The sequence below is a fragment of the Podarcis bocagei genome (genome assembly GCF_964188305.1).
Source record: "Podarcis bocagei genome assembly, chromosome: 2".
NCBI classification, from domain to species: domain Eukaryota; kingdom Metazoa; phylum Chordata; class Lepidosauria; order Squamata; family Lacertidae; genus Podarcis; species Podarcis bocagei.
In genome coordinates, this window is record NC_138126.1 from 103,413,737 (window position 1) to 103,434,531 (window position 20,795).

A 20,795-nucleotide genomic window follows, 5' to 3' on the forward strand; every position below is an offset into this window, starting at 1 on the left:
TGAAAACAAAATATTGTGGGGGAGATACCCCTACCCACCTAGTCCATGGCTTCTAAAATAACCCCTTCTGGTAACCTGTCTCAAACATAATTTTCTCATTGGGAGCTGGACACAAGATTAAGCTCCCCCCCCAATATATGTGTGTGTGTGTGTGTGTGTGTGTGTGTGTGTGTGTTTGTGTGTGTGTGTGTATACGCACAATTTATTAATTTTATATTAACAAAAACAAACAAACATCACAATCAAAATCATACATCTTAATTGACTTCCTTCCACTCCCCCTCCTGGTTCCATTATTTTATACTTCTTCATACACGTCCACAAAATCTTATATTCTTAACTATCCAATTTTAAAACCTTATTCATGTTGTTACAAGTGACCTTTAAAAGTTCAACTAATGTAAAAGCCTATACATAAAGCTTGCTAAATATGCCTTGAACATCCCCCACCTTTTTTTTAAAAAAAGAAAGAAAACAATGTCCTTTTTCTTTCTAGAGTTTCAAAATGTCTAGTATGTCCTGCATAGTTCATTAGTTTGCTTTGCCAGTCTCCATCTTCTTTGGTGGTGGCTTCTTCCTTCTATAGGGATGGGCTGGTCTTGGCCTGGCATCCATTCTCAGATGCAGGAACAAAGTCTTTTGCATGGTAAATCCGTTAGGTCCTGTATCTTTCAGAATCATAGCTTCTGTTTTTTTTAAACAAAAGTCATTTTCAACATTCTCTTCAAATTTTTATATATCACTTCCCAAGCCTTCTTAATAATTTTGCATTGCCACCACATATGGTAGCCTCTCATACCTTTTACCTGCCCTTCCTGCTTCATCTCCATCACCACCAAAGCTTCCCAAATCAATTCACACAAGGTGTCATTTTTGTCATAGACCACCCTCACTTTCCCTTGCATTTTCCTCAAACCTCGTACCTCAGCCTTTCCCATGTTAGTGGTGTGTGTATTCACTTCTTTAAATTGTCCCACAATTTCTGAAAGTAAATTAGTATTTTTCCGAACTAGAGAGGCTGCCTTATCAGCATTCTGCTTTATTTTTTTTGTCTGATCGAACAATTCTCTTTTAAATTCTAAAAGTACCGTATTTTTCGCCCCATAGGGCGCACCGGCCCATAAGGCGCACCTAGTTTTTTTTTGGGGGGGGATTTATTTCCCCCCTAAGGTGCGAGGCTGGGGCGGGGGAAGCCTGAGCTTCCCCCGACCCCAGCCCCCAGAACAGGCTGCTCTCCGCAAGCCGTGGGAGCCCTCCCGTGGCTTGTGCAGAGCTACCCAAAGCCCCGACGCGACTGCTGAGCGCGCCGGGGTTCGGGATAAGAGGCAGCTCTGCGCAAGCCCTGGGAGCCCTCCCGTGGCTTGCGCAGAGGTACCCGAAGCCCCGGCGCGACTGCTGAGCGCGCTGGGGCTTCGGGATAAGAGGCAGCACTGCGCAAGCCGCGGGAGGGCTCCCCCGGCTTGTGCAGCGCTGCCTCTTATCCCGAAGCCCCGGCGCGCTCAGCAGTTGCTTCAGGTAGCTTCAGGATAAGAGGCAGCTCTGCGCAAGCCGGGGTAGCCCTCCCGCGGCTTGCGCCGAGCTACCCGAAGCCCTGGCGCGACTGCTCAGCGAGCCGGGGTTTCGGGGTGCAGGCAGCTCTGCCCAAGCCGTGGGAGCCCGGGGGAACTCCTGCGGGCTCCCACGGCTTGCGGATAGCTTCCTGAAGCCTGCAGAGGGAGAGGGGTCGGTGCGCACCAACCCCTCTCGCTCTCCAGGCTTCAGCGAAAGCCTGCATTCGCCCCATAGGACACACACACTTTCCCCCTTCATTTTTGGAGGGGAAAAAGTGCGTCCTATAGGGTGAAAAATACGGTAAGTCAAATAATTCATATTTCTCTTGTCTTACGGCTTTGCTGGTTTGTTTCAGCGTTAAGATTTTTTCTGCCAATTCTAATTTGAGGTGGGGCTGCAGTTCTCTCTCTCCCAGCTTCCTTTCTAAGATTAAATTTCAAAACAAAAAGTCCTTTCCCACCAGGGAAAGTGTTATTTTGGCTTTATCAGTACTTTGTCAAGGCCGTTTCACTAGACTCAATAAAAAAACCCCGTACTTCCACCCTCCTTCCTCCCTCCCTTCTACTTTGCTCACAAAAACAAATTTTAGCAGATTTAACAATTGTATATCCCCTTCTTTACATCCATTAACATCAGAGTAATTTTTAATTGCCAATACTGTATAAATAAAACTGAATTATTTGAAAATCTGATTTAGGCCAATATTAGCAATGAATATTATAGTCCTTTTTTATAATCTTGCTTTTTAACTAGCTGTTACCTTTTAATAAAATAAGTCCACAATTATAATTCCGTTAGGTTAGATGTCTTCAGCACTCTGAAAGCTCAAATGATTCTTTCCCACAAGTAGCATAAATTCAGAGGGTCAGTCCAATCTTTCTTCCTGAGAGGAAATTTGTGATATTCTTCCATACAATAACAGTGCAGTCCTTCTCCGGTTTAGCCTCCATTTAAAGTCAAGTTCAATTGCAACATAGGATGGATTCAAGTTCAAATTCAAGTCAAGTTCAATGTATTTTTTTTAAAAAAAGAGAAAATCTTGAGTGATTGGTATAAGAGCTTGGTAAAATCTTTTAATCCTTATTATTCATTAGCTAACATATCTTCCAAAGTGAACTTCATCAACACTTCACTTCTATGTATTTCGTGCTCATATCACCAGGAACGGGAGCGGACTTCCTTTTAACACTCCCGTTTTTTACCAAATCAATCAAATTGAGCACTCCTTACCTTTGCTATTGGCTTCGGTCTTCTGGAAAGGTAACTGCTCGTGGCTGGATTGGAGGCTTTGCTCTCTACAAAGCCGTGTTGGTGCCTAGCTCACTGGCACACTTGGCTCTCTCCCCCCCCCCCCTCTCTGCGCATTTCGGCACAAAGGCAGGGACCGGCAATACCAAGCGGCCGTTAGTGAGTCGCAGGACCTCAAGACACCTCAGTGCTCCTCTTGGGGCTTTTGGGGGAGGTGCGTCGCCCTTGCGCTCTTACCCTTAGGCTCCATAGGGCCAAATCTGATAAGGGGATGTCATATTCACAGTCCGCTCGGCATCTTGCGGAAACTTCTAAAACAGTGTTTCCGAACCGGTGTTCCGCGGCACGCTAGTGTGCCGCGAGATGTTGCCTGGTGTGCCGCGAGATGTTGCCTGGAGGGAGGCGGGCAAGTCCAAAAAAGGTTGGGAAACACTTAAGTTTCTCTTTCAAAAAGGAAACGTGGGTTAAAGCGGCGACGCCGTCCCCCACTCACTTTCCTGCTCTGGCTTCCCTAACAGTTTTCCGAGTTGCGTCACTGGATCCAGCCCCCTTTTCCACAGGTGACACGGGGCTGGAGGGAGGGAAAGAGGGCTTTACGTCGCACACAAAGGCAGCCTCCTAGAAGCGCTCTGGGCCGGCGCCGTTTCGCCGAAGGCGCCGGAGGACCCCCACCCTCAGCTCCTTCAGAAAGGACTGGAGCGGAATAGCCCTTTCTCTTCTTCCCCAACCCTTGTCGTTGGAGGAGTCCCTCAGTCCCTCGCTTTGCTGCCTCCTCCCCCCCCCCCAAAGCTTGGAGGTTCCCCGGCAAGGGGGGGGGAATTGAAACTTATACTTTCGTGCGTACCTCCCGGCGTGACGCTGCGCGCTGACGTCACGGGGCTGTAATGGTGGTGTGCCTCGAGATTTTTTTCATCAAACAAGTGTGCCTTTGCCCAAAAAAGGTTGGGAAACACTGTTCTAAAATAACCTGTTCTGATGACCTGTCTCAAGCATAATTTTCTCCTTGGGAGCCGGGCACAAGATTAAGCCCCCTCCCCTTTCCAAGCCACAAGGGACTAGCACATTTTTTCAAGCATTTTGAATCACATATGCCTATGTTACAGAAAGCCAAGTTGGAAGAACAGACTAAAACGGAAAATGTCTGCAAAAAAACAGAAGAAGCAACAACTCCAGCAGAAGGGTCTGAGAAGGGAAAGACTTCTGCTGCTACCAATGAGAAGAAGCAACAGAAAGATCAAAAGACTAAGAAGCAGCAGGCAAATCAGGAAGTCAAGCAGAGGTATAGCGCATTTCTGTTTATTTCAAAAGTTGTATTAAATTGGAATTGGCCAGTAGCAGTTGTTGCATAGTTCTGATCTGAAAGGTTAGAAACACGAAGCTTTACTAAATCTGAAATTACCACAAATACTCATCTAACGCGCTTCACTATGTCCTGTTCATAGATCTTCCCAGTGCCACCAACATCTCATGAGTATCATTTCTAAAATGCTATGATTTCTGTAAAGCATTTTTTAAAAGACTGCAATGGATAAGCTAACTGTTGGAGCAATCATTTTTACCCACTCATTATTTCTGTATTGACCAGTTCATTTTATTTTTTAGGAAGAAGTCGGAAGATAATAAACATTACACCTTTTAACAAACCTGCTTGTTTTCCCTTTTGACATAAGCCACTTAAGGGTAGAGCAATCCAGATTACAGGAAGCCAGTTTAATTTACCTTGGGATAAAATATGCCAGTGTGACTTAACCCTATTCCAAACTCTACTCAGAAGCCTAATGGAAGGAAAGAAGTCTTTAAAGTTGAGTTTTTGCCTCTTTAAAGTTTGAGTTTCTACCCCTTTTGCCAGTGTAACTCTCACTGGGTTGCTAGGTCATATGACTGAGCTGAACAGAATTTGGAATAAGGTTAAATCTGCCTCTCCACACCCCCAACATGCCCTGGAACACGCCCCCCCCCCAAGGACTAAAAGCCTCAGTTCAGCTAGCTGAGCCAGAATGGAGGACTTGCCTAGACTATCTCCGGCTAAGCCAGCATGAAAGCCTTCAGTTGGTGTAGGAGACTGCCTGTTCCAAACATTACTCATCCTAGTGGATCTTGTGTTTGGATTGCTCCCTTAAATTGGTGACAGCCACAGCTTCTCTTGAGGTTGTACCATGCCAGCCCAGGCATAGCTCCACCCTTGCTGGTGTAAAGTCTTTGCATCTTATTTGGGCAGAAGTCTGTCCGCTTATGTACTGCTACACATATGGACTTGCTATGTCTTTTCCAGCACATAATTGATGTAATATAGTATTGGCAAAGGTAAAGGGACCTCTGACCATTAGGTCCAGTCGTGGCCGACTCTGGGGTTGCGGTGCTCATCTTACTTTATTGGCCAAGGGAGCCGGCGTACAGCTTCTGGGTCATGTGGCTAGCATGACTAAGCCGCTTCAGGCGAACCAGAGCAGTGCACGGAAACGCTGTTTACCTTCCCACTGGAGCGGTACGTATTTATCTACTTGCACTTGACGTGCTTTCGAACTGCTAGGTTGGCAGGAGCAGGGACCGAGTAACGGGAGCTCACCCCGTTGCGGGGATTCGAACCGCCAACCTTCTGATTGGCAAGTCCTAGGCTCTGGTTTAGACCACAGCGCCACCCGGTACTGCCAAAACTTTGGAGACCATGATGCAACTGTTCCTACCCTTGGCAGTAACAATATCTGTTCAGCTTGGAACTGAAGTTGGGAGGGTGGAGGCTTCTTAATGGCTCTGCACTTAGAGCCAAAACAAATCTCCAGTTGAACTTTTTGGCTTGGGGGGCATGGAGGGCACGGGTGTGAAGGAAGCACGTACCGTAGTTTATTTCATTTGCCAAACCCTGACACCCTCATCACCCTGGCAGTTGGGGTGAACAGTATTCGTGAACCTTGTACATATTGGGTGGTGGTCAACTGTTAATTTCAACGGGTATACTCAGGGTAAAACTTAAGGAGAGTGGCTAAATTAGGTCCTTTAATTTAGATGGGTCTGCTCTGAGTAATGCCTATTGCTTGTCGTTCCCAGCAATGGCATATTTTGGATTCTTTGAGTATCTGCATTTTCTGACCATAGGAACTATCTTGTCTAGAATAGGATGAATAGTTTGAACTGATTTGTGAACCTGGATCATACTGTTTGGTATAATGAATATTAGCTGAAATTTATAGGAAAAAGCTTGAGTTTTGATATCTCATCCTCTGTTCCTTGAAGCTTCTGAAAGAGTTATCTAATTTTATTCATACAGTGATACTTTGTGTCTCTTCTTGGTAGTTTTCTCCCTCTCCTCTCCTCTAACATATAGAGTTGTGGTGTGGACTCTTCAACGCCATGGAACCATTTTCTGTTCTGATACATTGTGGTGCCCTACTCCATAAATTCATCAAAATATGTTGTACTGACCATTGTTGTCTTCACTGTTGCAGCCATGTGAGTTCTGATGAAGGCGTTACAGTATATTTCCATGCTATACTTTCCAAGGACTTCAAGTTGGATCCTGGGAAGCACAAAGTTTTTGTCAGGGCACAAGGCATATCTGGCTATGTTAACTGGAGGGAAAATGTCTGTGAGATGACTTTCACAAAGTGAGTACAATTTTGTGCATTCATTCAAGCTTTGGAATGGATTCATTGGCCAGAAAGAATATTGCTATATGTAGAAGTGCTAGATGATGGTAACAAATAATAAGATCTGGCAAGGTATTTAGTCTTCCCTTTGATTTTTTCAGTACCTCTGTCCTAGCATTCTTGCTTTATCTTTTTCCAACTCTGCGGTTACTAATTTCCCCCCTAGTTCAGCTAAGGCAGTTTTCATTAACCACTGTGTGATTGGGCCACGCTGATTGGGAACAGATGTCTACTTTTAAACATGTATACAATGAAACATGATGACCAGAGGAGAAAGATGTTACAGAAAGAACAAACATCATTTTTATTCTCTCATTAGCAAGGTGAAACTGTAAAACTCCTTTACTATTTTTATTATTGCCAGGAGGTATGATGTTACATTTACAGTATTGAATTTTTTAAAAAATAAATACAGCAGCATACAAACAAGTATCCTTGTTACTTCGAAGTGGTAGTTGTGACTCTTGATTTTTAAAAACGTTTTACTGTTCTCCTTGTTGTAAGCCATTTTGAGCAGTATTTCTCTCTCTCTGTGTGTGTGTAAAGTTTGCATGATGATAATGAAGTATTGAACTGGATGTACTCTGGGGTGGAGGCAAACCCTGTAATATGGAGTGATGTGGCCAATACTGGACCAACTGTAAGGGAGAATTATGTGTCTCTGTGTAAACTCTCTCTTTTTTAAAAAAAAGAGTTTTTATTAAATTTTCCATTATACAAATTTGACATATCAAACAATTTTCACAAATTTCAACTCTTCCATCAGCTTTTCTGCCAATCATCCATATTTTCCCATTTTTACACATTTTCTAAATTTAATATTGCATTTTTAGATTACCCTTACTGTCCTATTTCTGTTTGACAATACTCCTCTCACTTTCACAAAGCCTCTTTAAATCCCACTAGCGTTATTTGTTCGTCACATATACTTTTCAGATATTCTGCAAATTTTCCCCAGTCCTCGATGAACTTGTGGTCCCGTTGATATCTTATTTTCCCAGTTAGTTTATCCAGTTCTGCATAGTCTATGAGTTTCATCCTCCATTCTTCAAGAGTCGGTAGTTCCTCCTGTTTCCATTTTTGGGCCATTAAGATTCTTGCTGCTGTTACTGCGTATTGGAAAAGTTTGTGATCACTTCTATTTATCCCTCTTCCTGTTATTCCTAACAGAAAGGCTTCTGGTTTCTTTACAAATGTATATTTCAGCATCTTCTTCAACTCATTATATATCATTTCCCAGAAACCCTTCACTTTCTTACACTCCCACCAGTCTCTGTGTGAACTCTCATACATCTCCTCTAGGAATCCCTTACTTTATATGCACATCAACATGCTATGTAGGCTACTGAATTCTTGCCCTCTGGCTACTAAGGCTACTTGCTTGTTCCTCGCATTTCAATAATAGCTATTAGGCTACATTATTCTTTTGTAGATTGTTCCATTATTAACCTCTTGAGAGTAGAATACCATGTATAAATAGGGGCCAGTGTTTAGAATAGCATCGTTCAACATGGGGGGGAAGTGGTGAGTTGTGTGTGTGTGTGTGTGTGTGTGTGTGTGTCTTCTTAATTTAGTATGTATGCATATCTGATCTAGCAACACTTTATTCCAGGTCATTATGTTTTAAGGCATATAACTATATATTAAATGGTAAATATTTGGAGGCCTCTCCTTCCATAAAAGTTAGTTGAAAAAGTTTTGCCTATTGTCATGCTTTACTGCTAAGATGTACATTTGTGTTTTGTTTTTTAAAAAATACTAGGGATCTTGGTGAGCATGGTCACCTAATGGAAGGCTGTGTCACTATTCATAAGGATAATATGGAGAAACCAATTCCCTATAAATACTATGTTGCACGTGGGAAGGACGGAGAGTGGGAATTCATTTACAAACCTCATCATAAAGGAACGATTGTAAATCGTTTTTTGTTTATAAAGTCAGCATTACTATATGGCTCAGGTAAGGAACTATCTCTGCCGTACGATTGTGGTTTTGATAATAATTTATAAACAGGGTGTGTGTAGTTCCCAAGAAAACAGAAACGGTATATAAAACCATTTCTCCATGGAAGTTTCTGAAGTTCTGGAACAAGTGCTAGACGTAGAACAGAGTCCAAGTAGCTAGAAGGAATGCATAGATGAGAGAAGGGCCAGTATTGGAGGGCTGTTTGAACACCGCTTCATTTCTCAGGCCAGCATCGGGTCACAAACCATCATTAAGAAGCCTAATAGAAGCTACTGGCTCTGACTGCTGTACTACTGCATTGCCCAGTCTGTAGCCCCCCAGATGCTATTGGACTGCAGTTCCCATCAGTCCCACCAAGCGTGGTCAGGGATGATAGGGGTTGTAACCCAAAGTATTCAGATGCTACTAAGTTGGGCTGCTGTAGTATGATCTAGCCTCCTGACTTGGCAGTAGACATTATTTCTCTCTGTGGGGGTAATGCCAAACTGAGATATAAAACTCCCCATTTGCTCGGGGAAGAACTTTCCAATGAATATGGCTATTAATTAAATGAACATGGAAGCAGTGGAATTCAGAAAGCACCTCCGTGGAAGTCAATGGAAATATGTATTTGTTCATGCTACTTAGCAGTTGCTGAAATCATCTGAGGGCAATGTCCTGGACATCAAATTTCATGTATTGAACTTCAAATGGTCTTTAGACCATTATAAAATAGCAAAGAAACATTCCTACTTATGGAATATTTAGGGAGAAGAAAGCAATTATAATTGGGCTAGCTATTAGGATTACGCAGTAATGTAAGGGGACTTTATATATGCTTGGTACATACATTGCAAAAGTCTACAGCTTCATAATTTGGGTAATTGTTTCTCCATTACTTCAGTTATCAAGAAACCCCTTTTACTTTATTTAGTGTCTTTACATCATGATCCTATGTATGTTTACTCATAAGTAAGCAATACAGAGCTTAATTGCGTTTAATTCCAAGGAACTGTGCATAGGATGCACAATTTTTCTTAAATTGATGTTTCTTAAACACCCCCAGTAGCGGTAGATGCAGTCTTCTTCCATGCTAAGTGGGAGACATGGGGGAAGACCAGGAATAGCTATTGCACAGAGACTTGGAAGAGCTAGCTAAATGAAAACCATGCACATTTTGTCACACAAAGTCTAATTTCTCTTCTGTAAACACATAGATGTTCAAATTATGATTGGATTGAGTGGAAATACATTTCCATCATCATAAAGGGCTGCAGTATTTGCAAGTATCCAGAGGTGGGGCTGCATTGCTGACCTACAGGTGGAACTCAAAAAATTAGAATATCGTGGAATAATTCATTTATTTCAGTAATTCAACTTAAAAGGTAATATATGAGATCGACTCATGACATGCAAAGTGAGATATGCTTCTACTTCTCAGAGGTCCAATCTTGCTTGATTTGCAATCCTTGTTTTGCTGATTTTCTTGAATATTCTAATTTTCTGAGATTGTTAATTTGAGGTTTTCATAAGCTGTATACCATGATCATCGCAATGATAACAAATCAGGGCTTGACATATCTCGCTTTGCATGTCACGAGTCTATCTCATATATTAGTTTCACCTTTCAAGTTGAATTACGGAAATAAAGGAACTTTCCCCTGATATTCTAATTTTTCGAGTTTCACCTGTAACTTCCCAACTCCCTGCATTGCTGCTGGTTATTGAAGGGGGGGGGGAGCAAGGGAGCTCAGTGCGGGCACAATACAGAGCCAATCCATCACTCCATCACTGTGCAGATTCCCCCCTGCCCTTCCCCTCTCGATAATCCATAGTGGTGTGTGGCATTGGGGTACCAGGCCAACAATACAGCCCCACCAGCCATTACTGCAGGTATGTGAACCAGATGTAGACAAAGAATCTAATATCCATTCCTTCCACCAGAAGGTGCTTTATTCACTGCCTTCATGTTTTTTCTCTTGATGTGTGCATTGTGGTATGAATGTAAATGGCAGTGGCAGGGTGGAAAAGAGAGAAACACTCGGCATTAATGCAACCTACTTGCCTAACCATTCTGCAAACAATCCATGCAGCACTTGTTTACCTTCTGTGAATCTGCCAGTTAGCTGAAAGTGGAACACTTGAGGCTTTCCCTCCAAAGGCTCTGCTTTGCAGGCAGAACAATTTGCAAAGTGTTAACTGTGGCTAGCAGACTAGTGCCAGCAGGAGGGAGAGTGAAAGTGAGCCACACAATGGGGACTCGATATGTCTTGATGTCCAGATATCACAGGAGAGGATGGAGGATGGCAAATGTACATTGATGCATAAAGGGAAAGGAAGGTACCCAGTCCTCCTGCTGCTCCTTCCTTTGTCCTACCACACAGGAGTAATTATTATTAGTATTATTTATTCATACCTCGCCCATCTGGCTGGGTTTCCCCAGCCACTCTGGGTGGCTTCTAACAGAATATTAAAAACACGATAAAACATCAAACATTAAAAACTTCCCTAAACAGGACTGCCTTCAGATGTCTTCTAAAAGTAAGATAGTTGTTTATTTCCTTGACATCTGATGGGAGGGCGTTCCACAGGGCAGGTGCCACTAACAAGAAGGCCCTCTTCCTGGTTCCCTGCAACCTCGCAGTGAGGGAACCACCAGAAGGCCCTCGGAGCTGGACCTCAGTGTGTGGGCTGAACGATGGGGCTGGAGACAGTTCTTCAGGTATACTGGGCCGAGGCTGTTTAGGGCTTTAAAGGTCAGAACCAACACTTTGGATTGTGCTCAGAAACGTACTGAGAGCCAATGTAGGTCTTTCAGGACCGGTTTTATATTGTCTCGGTGGCCACTCCCAGTCACCAGTCTAGCTGCCGCATTCTGGATTTATTGTAGTTTCTGGGTCTCCTCCAAAGGTAGCCTCATGTAGAACACATTGCAGTAGTCCAAGCGGGAGATAACTAGAGCATGCACCACTCTAGTGAAACAGTCTGTGGGCAGGTAGGGTCTCAACCTGTGTACCAGATGGAGCTGGTAGATAGCTGTCCTGGACACAGAATTGACCTGCACTTCCATGAGCAGCTGTGAGTCCAAAATGACTCCCAGGCTGTGCACCTGCTCGTTCAGGGGCACAGTTGCCCCATTCAGGACCAGGGAGTCCCCCACACCTGCCTGCTGCCGTCCCCCAAAAACAGTACTTCTGTCGTGTCAGGATTCAACCTCAGTTTGTTAGCTGCCATCCATCCTCCAACTGCCTAAGGACACTCACACAGGACATTCACCGCCTTCACTGGTTCTGATTTAAAAGAGAGGTAGAGCTGGGTGGTATACACATACTGATGAACACCCAATCCAAACCCCCTGATAATCTCTCCCAGCAGCTTCATGTAGATGTTAAAAAGCATGGGGGAGAGGACTGAACCCTGAGACACCCCATAAATGAGAGCCCAGGGGTCTGAACACTCATCCCTTAACACCACTTTCTGAACACGGCCCAGGAGGAAGGAGTGGAACCACTGTATAACAGTGCCCACAGGTCCCTCCCAGGTGGGAAATAACATCTATTTTTCTTCAAGAGTTTGCCCATGGCAGAAAGGAGTTGTGTGGTTTTTCTCTTCCAGGTTGGGGTTTTGCAGGAGACACCAGCAATTAGTGAAAGAGATTTCCATATGTGCAAGGGGAGGGAAGAGGGTATTTGCCAGAGGGATGGCGCTTTTTTGCTATGGGCCTATAGGCGCATGTATTTATTGAAACCTGATCTTGTGTTAATGAAACCTAAAATATTTTTTTAACAGATTGGCATCAGTATGACGATATAGTATGTGTTGAACCATCTGACACTTTCTGGAATGCTATTAAGAACAACATTCCTGGGCTTAAAAATCCAGAGAAAGAGGTTGTGAAAGGAAAACAAATAGCAGCAAAGGTGATGCTAGAAAGTCTCTTCAGTATATTGAACACTTGGACTCCTCTCAATGTCAGCAGCTTCATCCATCAGTTCCATCAGTTTTTTTATGTGAATTGGAAACCAATGGTATATGAGGGCAAGCCAAAGGAATGGACTGATTTACAGTTTGGAGAAAAAGAGGTATTGTAAATCAAAGTTGCAGTTATCTAGAACAAGATTTTCTACATTCTGAGGTACCACATGTTTAAATGAAATTGCAGGCTTTTTCAATAGTGTTTCAAATATATGCAAGCACGCTGTTCAGCCGCTGCCTCACCCTGTTCTGCCCCTTTTTGTGACTTTTTGGGTCACTTCTGTGTTCGGCGAAATGTGTGTATACACAGTTGCACACACTGAACACACATTAATACAAAGTTGCCTGTAATAAATCTGATGGATCTATAACATTTTGTGCAGCCTTTGCAGAGCTAGAGGGACAATATTCTTAGGCAGCTGCTGACCCAGCCCTGGACTAATTGCTGCTACCTTCACTTGGAATGCACTGGCAGAGAAGGTACTCAGTGGCATTGTGGCACCTAGGCCATGCAAGCACGCATGTGTGTGCCATCAACAGAACCCACCTCACTAGGTCAGCCCGTGGTGCCAATGCCCCTGGGTGCGCGGGATGCAGAGGATTCATGAAGCCTGCACGCCAGCTCAGCTAGTGCCAAGCTGGGCCACGCTGCGCCCCTGCCTGCCTACCTGATGCAGCCCTTGGTAGGCAACCCCCCGCCCCCAACGCTGGGCCATTCAGCAAGGGAGCTGGGGAGGCGGCAGCAGGGCCAGGCTGAGCGAGAGGGCTCAGAGACCCCCACCAGCAGGCAGGGCAGGACGGGGATCCCTGCATGGGGGCACCTGGCTCATACTCCCTAAAAAGCATGGGCCTGGGGCTATGGCCCCTCCACATACCCCCACGCTACACCTCTAGGTACACTGCTGGTTCTGTTCTTTTTCAGCTGGCATATTATTTATGCTGGGCACTGAGGAGGTTCCTTGGTACTAAGCATAAAGAATGGACACATCACATCTGTAAATGTCACTGTTTTCTGTATAGAGGAGAATAATTATTTTGGAATGTGCTATTGGACATAGTATTTTCATTGCTGCTGGCCATAAGACATAGTTAAATCATGTGTGGTAGTGCAGGGAGTATAAGTATTCCTCACTTTGCTCCTCCTTTTCTAGAGTGGGGAAACAAGTCAGCCACTCCATTGTTTAGCTTTGTGGCAAATTGGCAGTTATGGTTCAGTTGTGTGAAGCAAATCATGAGCGCTGGTTCACATGTAATGCCAAGGTAGCTACTCCATGGTTTGTTTACCCAACTCTAGAGGGACAAAGTGGGAACTTCTTGATCTGCATGAACCAACTTGTGCACAGGTTTGCTTGCTTATTTATTTATTTGCTAGCCTTTTATAAACTGCGTAATATTTTAAAACATCTCTTAGGTGGTGTATGTTTTAATGATCTTTAATATTGTACAACAATGAAACAGTAGTGTAAAAACTTCCAAAATACATATAAAAAAATAAAACTGGAATTCATCTAGTTCAGGTGCATAAAACTGGTTCCAGACTTATGGGTCATGGAAAGCCTAGGCAGATAAATCCTTTAAAGACACTGGAAACAACTAATGGTTTCTGTTTTATGTATGGCATTAGCCCTGATTTGTGGCCAGAATTCTGTGCCAATCTAACCATTTAATGATAATCCGAATAAGCATTTCAGATTAAGTAATTGTCTTCTAAAGAAAATAGGTGGAGTTGGTTTTTATTACTTTCATCCTTTTCTATAGATCAAGCAGTTAATTCTCAATTATTTAAGAGAAACAGCCCATCCCCTCCTTGATCAGAACAATGCAAGCTGTCCATCTTGGAACAAGGCAAAGAAAAATAAGCTGGGCCTGGCAGTGATCATTCTTGTACTAGGAGAATATTATAGACTTCCAACATCAAAAGAAGATCTGGTGCATTTATGTAGCCTTCTTTGTTTGGAGAAACCACCAGCAGATGAAGCAAAATCTTTCAAAGAACTGTTTCCACATGAGCTATGGTATGTCATTTTGGATTTGAAAATTCAGGTTTAGTGTTAATTAAATGACTAGTGTTTCAAGTTTGTGACATTGTTTTAGCAGTTCACTGATATGCAAAACTTCAACAGGCTCATAATTCTATACTTTAGAAGGAATTAAGTGTCATTCAATTATGATTTTTCTGTCAGCACAAGCACTTTTGATTGACAAATGCAACAACCCTTGGGAGTAAGAGGGGAGAAATTTCCATTGTGTTAGTAGGAGCTATATCTCCATAAAGATGCACTTGTTGATTTTTTTGCCTCCTAGAACAGGGTATGTCATTTTAGGGGGTGAAATTTAACCTTTGCAAATTTCTTCAGTGAGCAGTCTTTAACAGGGGTCAGCAAACTTTATCAGCAGGGGGCCAGTCCACTGTCCCTTAGACCTTGTGCAGGGCCGGACTATATGGTGGGGGGGGGATGAATGAATTCCTATGTCCCACAAATAACCCAGAGATGCATTTTAAATAAAAGGACACATTCTATTCATGTAAAAACATGCTGATTCCCAGACCGTCCACAGGCCAGATTTAGAAGGCGATTGGGCCCCGGGCCTTTGTTTGCCTACCCATGCTTCAAAATATGTTTTTTGGTGTGAGGAATTCAACTGAGCTATTTTTGTGATTGGACACCATTTAGCTTGGTAAGTATATTAGATGAAGTAACACATAAACTGCTTTTGGAAAACCAAAGGATTTTAGTTTTGCTTTCTGAAAACATCATGTAAGATTAAATATTAATATATAATTTATAATACTTGACAATCAATTCTAATGATTTCTGTGCAATTTTATTCCTACTCTACTATATTAAAATACCTTTTGAATTCTGAACTTTTTAGTACTCCTTGTTTTGTAATTTGTAAGTTGAAATATTCAGCATGCTGTACTCCTAAAGAAAGAAAAAGTAGTAACTTTATGAGACACAACAGAAAAATATAATTTGACTCGTTTTTTGTGTGCAATTTTAAAGATAGCTGGCTTGGTTCTGCTACTGGCAGAAGTGGAAGAGATGATTTTGCTGATTCCCTTTGGATGTTTCCTTCCTGTAAAATCTGCCTTGGAGATTGGCAAAAAAGTATCCCAGCCTTTTTCTACTGGGGACCTGCATTGCATTGGATTTGTTGCAGTTGCAAAAAAGACACTTTCAATCCAAGCCCATTGTTCTGGCCTTAACAGCTCCTGTGCCTCATTCAGAATGCAGCAGAAATACAACAAAACCAGAAATTAATTTGGGACGACTATGTTATTACCTTTTTGTTGCAATGGTCTATGTACAGTGATGCCTCGCAAGACGAAATTAATTCGTTCCGCAAGTTTTTTCTTCTTGCGAGTTTTTCGTCTTGCGATGCACGGTTTCCCATAGGAATGTATTGAAAATCAATTAATGCGTTCCTATGGAAACCGACTTCAGACCAGGTCCGGGGACAATCTGTCCCCCGACCTCTTCTGAAGCCTGGGGGGGGCGAAAGTCTTTGCTCCCCCCCCCCCCACGGCAGCATTTTAAAATCGCCCCGGACAGCGGAGGACTTCTCCGCTGTCCGGGGCGATTTAAAAGCCCTCCCGGGAAGGCAGCCAGGGGGGACAAAGATTTTCGCCCCCCCCCAGCCTTCCCCTCTTTTGAAGCAAGGGGCGGAGGGAAGAAGATCGCTTCTCCCCTTTGCCGCCCCTTGCTTCAAGAGGGGTCCGGGGAGAGAGAGGAAGGCGCACGCTTTTCCCTCTGTCCCCTCTTTTGAAGCAAGGGGCGGCAACGGGGAGAAGATCGCTTCTCCCCTTTGCCGCCCCTTGCTTCAAAAGGGGTGGGGGGGGGAGAGAGAGGAAGGCGCACGCTTTTCCCTCTGTCCCCTCTTTTGAAGCAAGGGGCGGCAACGGGGAGAAGATCGCTTCTCCCCTTTGCCGCCCCTTGCTTCAAGAGGGGTCCGGGGAGAGAGAGGAAGGCGCACGCTTTTCCCTCTGTCCCCTCTTTTGAAGCAAGGGGCGGCAACGGGGAGAAGATCGCTTCTCCCCTTTGCCGCCCCTTGCTTCAAAAGGGGTGGGGGGGGAGAGAGAGGAAGGCGCACGCTTTTCCCTCTGTCCCCTCTTTTGAAGCAAGGGGCGGCAACGGGGAGAAGATCGCTTCTCCCCTTTGCCGCCCCTTGCTTCAAGAGGGGTCCGGGGAGAGAGAGGAAGGCGCACGCTTTTCCCTCTGTCCCCTCTTTTGAAGCAAGGGGCGGCAACGGGGAGAAGATCGCTTCTCCCCTTTGCCGCCCCTTGCTTCAAGAGGGGTCCGGGGAGAGAGAGGAAGGCGCACGCTTTTCCCTCTGTCCCCTCTTTTGAAGCAAGGGGCGGCAACGGGGAGAAGATCGCTTTTCCCCTTTGCCGCCCCTTGCTTCAAAAGGGGTGGGGGGGGAGAGAGAGGAAGGCGCACGCTTTTCCCTCTGTCCCCTCTTTTGAAGCAAGGGGCGGCAACGGGGAGAAGATCGCTTCTCCCCTTTGCCGCCCCTTGCTTCAAGAGGGGTCCGGGGAGAGAGAGGAAGGCGCACGCTTTTCCCTCTGTCCCCTCTTTTGAAGCAAGGGGCGGCAACGGGGAGAAGATCGCTTCTCCCCTTTGCCGCCCCTTGCTTCAAAAGGGGTGGGGGGGGAGAGAGAGGAAGGCGCACACTTTTCCCTCTGTCCCCTCTTTTGAAGCAAGGGGCGGCAACGGGGAGAAGATCGCTTCTCCCCTTTGCCGCCCCTTGCTTCAAAAGGGGTGGGGAGAGAGAGGAAGGCGCACGCTTTTCCCTCTGTCCCCTCTTTTGAAGCAAGGGGCGGCAACGGGGAGAAGATCGCTTCTCCCCTTTGCCGCCCCTTGCTTCAAAAGAGGTCCGGGGAGAAAGGGGAAGACGCCAGCATTTTAAAAAACCTCGGGACAGCGGGGGACTTCTCCGCTGTCCGGGGCGAATTTAAAATGCTGGCGGGCGGCAGCAAAGCCTTCGCTGCCGCCCGCCAGCATTTTAAAAAACCTCGGGAGAAAGGAGAAGTCCTCCGCTGTCCCGGGGTTTTTAAAAAACCTCTCCGCCCCCCGCCAGGCTTCGGAGCAGCCTTCCGAAGCCTGGCGGCGGGAGGAGGTCCGAGGACAGTGGGCAAGACGCCCTGTCCCGGAGATTTCCCTATGGGCTTTCGTCTTGCGAAGCAAGCCCATAGGGAAATTCGTTTTGCGAAGCGTCTCCAAAACGGAAAACCCTTTCGTCTAGCGGGTTTTCCGTCTTGCGAGGCGTTCGTCTTGCGGGGTACCACTGTATTTCTATATCAGAAATGCAGAAGTATTGTAGAGAGCACCCTATGCAGAGGACCACAAAGCCTTTAGTTTCATGCACAAGTACTTTTCATGCAGGTTTTGTTTATTTAGAAAAAAACCTTTACTGGTAGGCATTAGTTTCTTATTTCTCTTTCAGTGTGGAACAATATTTGAAGAGGTTTTGCAATCATTGTATCGAAGAAAAAATTAATGAGTGGCTGTGGACAATCCCAGTTTTTCATCTATTTACTGCTTCTGTTGATCTTGAGCATGTTCCTGTGAATACTCTGCTTGACTCTGAAGAGAAGTGTGCAGGGCTGGAAGGTCTTGTATTTGTTGAATGCAGGAATAAACAGGAACATAAAAAGTAAGTTTTTAATGTATTTGTTACTTTATTTCATTCTGAAATTATCAGTAGTCACATTCACTTACTGCACTGAAAAGTGGCATGATTTGAACAAGCCTCCTGTCCTCCCTGACTTGTAGCCTCCTTCACTACCTTCCTTAGAGGATTTCCAAAGCTTTTCTTATGGCAAGAAGTAGAATGGGAATGTTTCTTACAATAAAGGAAACCATCTAAGATCAGGATTTTCTTGTGTTGGTAGACATGTGGTCAACGTGGCACCCACAGGTGCCAGTGTGCCCACCAGTCCCTGACGCAATTATGTGTGGCACATACAAAAGGCCCTTCAAAAATCCGTGGTACATGAGAGACTGGTTGCTATTCCTATTCTGTTCCTCTTCTACATTGTGCAATTGAGATATCTCTCCTTATTCATCCACCCTCTCAAAAAATACATCGGGGTGGTGACCTACTGGGTATGTTAAGAAAAGGTGGCCTCTTAACTGGGTCCTGAGCTGTATCTTACACATTAGTACCAAAATATTGAGCTTGGCCTGATAGCAGATTGGATGCCAGTGCAGATCCCATAAGAAAGGTATATTATATGCTGGCAGCATTTTGACTTCACAAGTTTATCTACCTGCTGTGTTCACCACCAATTGTAGCTTCTGGGCCAATTCCAAGGGTAACCCACTTGGAACACATTGTAGTTGTCCAATTTTGGGTTCCAAAAACATAGGCAATTGCGGTCAAGCTATGTCCTGCTTCAAAAGGATAAGGATGCCAGCAGCCAGTACCCACTTGCAGAATAGTCCAGAGAGCAAAGTCAGATCACAGAAGAGAAACCAAGCCCAATCACAGGCCAAGGTCACATAGGGAAGTCAGATTCTCAGCAAGGAATCATGACTAGTCAAGAAGCTGGAGGACAGAAGCTGTTCAAGCAACTTTCCTAAGGGATTGAAGGTTTTTATCCTGGTTTCAGCCACCTTTTTTTCATTTTGATCTTCTTGACCATGCAAAAACCTATATTGAAAAAACTCTATATATTGAATATATTTTCTTTTTTCTCTTTCTTTTTTTCTTTTTGGTAGACACTTGCTTACACTAATGAAAAATAAGAAACATTTGATGAACGGAGATAGAGCACTGTTCAGGTCATGGTTCACCTTGCTGCCTCTGGGGGACTTGGTTGAATTTATCTCCGAGTTTTCTGCTTATCCGTTAGATTGTCTTCTAGGAACCTTTCATCGACTGAAGAATTCGCAAATCGCTTACCGTAACTTTGAGGTTTGTTGTTTAATTCTGGTTCATTTATAGAAGATCACACCAGCACAAGTTATAATACCTCAGCTCCCCACAGAAACCCTTCAATCAATCAGATCTCGTTATTTTTAAAATAAAGAACATTGGTCTTTATCCTGATAGTTTGAATGAGAAGCCATATAATTATTATGCATGAAAGGGACATTGAGGTCTCTTGATTAAAACAGCCTTAAGTGAGACAGCATATTTTATAACAAATGAACCTTTGTTATAGTCCATACATAGTGTTCCATAAAATAGTCGTATCTTGGTTTTTGAACAGCTTAGTGCTCGAACGTTTTGGCTCCCGAACGCTGCAAACCCAGAAGTGAATGTTCCGGTTTGTGAAATATTTTTGGAAGCCGAACGTCCGACGGGGCTTCTGCAGCTTCCAATTGGCTGTAGGAGCTTCCTTCAGCCAATAAGAAGCCTTTCTTTGGTTTCCAAACCTTTTGAAAGTCAAATGGACTTCTGGAATGGATTCCAAGGTATGACTGTATAGATATTCCATGGATTCCCTAATCAGAACTGTATAGGATTAGTATTGACTGATCTATAATCTAATCTAATCATGGTTACTCTGTCAGGACTGTGTCATGGGAATGCCCAATTCCAGCCTTTTCTTCTCTTTCATTAATCATACCTAGGTGCAGCAATCTTAAAATTTAACACTGATTTTTTTTAAAAAAAGAAAGAACACCTAACACTTAATAACTCAAACCATATAGATTCCAAATTTGACAAACCTAACCATGGTTATTGTTAAGATACACCTGCAAAAAGTTCAAAACCAAATTATTATTATTGTTTATTAAATTTGTATGCTGCCCTATACCCCCAGGTCTCAGGGAGGTTACAACATAAAATCACAATATAAAAACACAAATGGTCTTTTTTAATAACTCCAAACCACATTGCCAAATTCATTTGGCAAATAAATAAATCTAATAAGTTATACTGATTTTAATGCATCAATAAGTTACTAAGGCTGAAATCCTTTACTTCTGGAGTGAGGAACCTTTTCAGCCTGAGAGCCTAATTCCCACATAGACAACCTTCCAGAGACCACAGGCCAGTGGTGGGCGGCACCAGAGGAAAAAGTTGGTAAAACCACAGATACTGTATAAGTAACTTCTGAACAGTAAGGTACATTCTAGCTATTCAAATGCCAGTTTTCTATACCAGTCCATCCATCCTCCCAACTAGGCAAATGAGGCTAAATTATCACAGTTCAAGGAAGCATTACAGCCAGGGAAAAGCATGTGAGGAGGGGATAGAGCAAGGCAAGATGAGGGGCGTGGCTTGGGGAGAGTCCCAAGGGCCTGAGGGTCCATATCCCTACTACAGTGAAACCTCGGTTTTCGAACGTAATCAATTCTGGAAGACCATTTGACTTCCAAAACGTTTGAAAACTGAAATGGAAGCTTCAGATCAATAGGGAAACTCAAAACGGAAGCCGCGTCTGAAAAACGTTAAAAAACCAGAGCATTTACTTCC

At 44.0% G+C, this 20,795-nt stretch overlaps 1 protein-coding gene across 4 annotated transcripts in view; it reads left to right on the forward strand.

The window, feature by feature from the left end:
• The window catches only part of LOC308579837 (E3 ubiquitin-protein ligase RNF213-like), a 92,171-nt gene that overhangs the window by 9,798 nt on the left and 61,578 nt on the right, over positions 1-20,795 (forward strand). For all 4 annotated transcript variants that reach the window (XM_081180797.1, XM_081180795.1, XM_081180796.1 and 1 more), the window contains 7 exons: positions 3,903-4,078; positions 6,243-6,401; positions 8,206-8,402; positions 12,177-12,469; positions 14,121-14,377; positions 17,811-18,020; positions 19,088-19,283. In XM_081180797.1, coding sequence (XP_081036923.1) covers positions 3,903-4,078; positions 6,243-6,401; positions 8,206-8,402; positions 12,177-12,469; positions 14,121-14,377; positions 17,811-18,020; positions 19,088-19,283 — 1,488 coding nt within the window. The remainder of the gene's footprint in view (positions 1-3,902; positions 4,079-6,242; positions 6,402-8,205; positions 8,403-12,176; positions 12,470-14,120; positions 14,378-17,810; positions 18,021-19,087; positions 19,284-20,795) is intronic.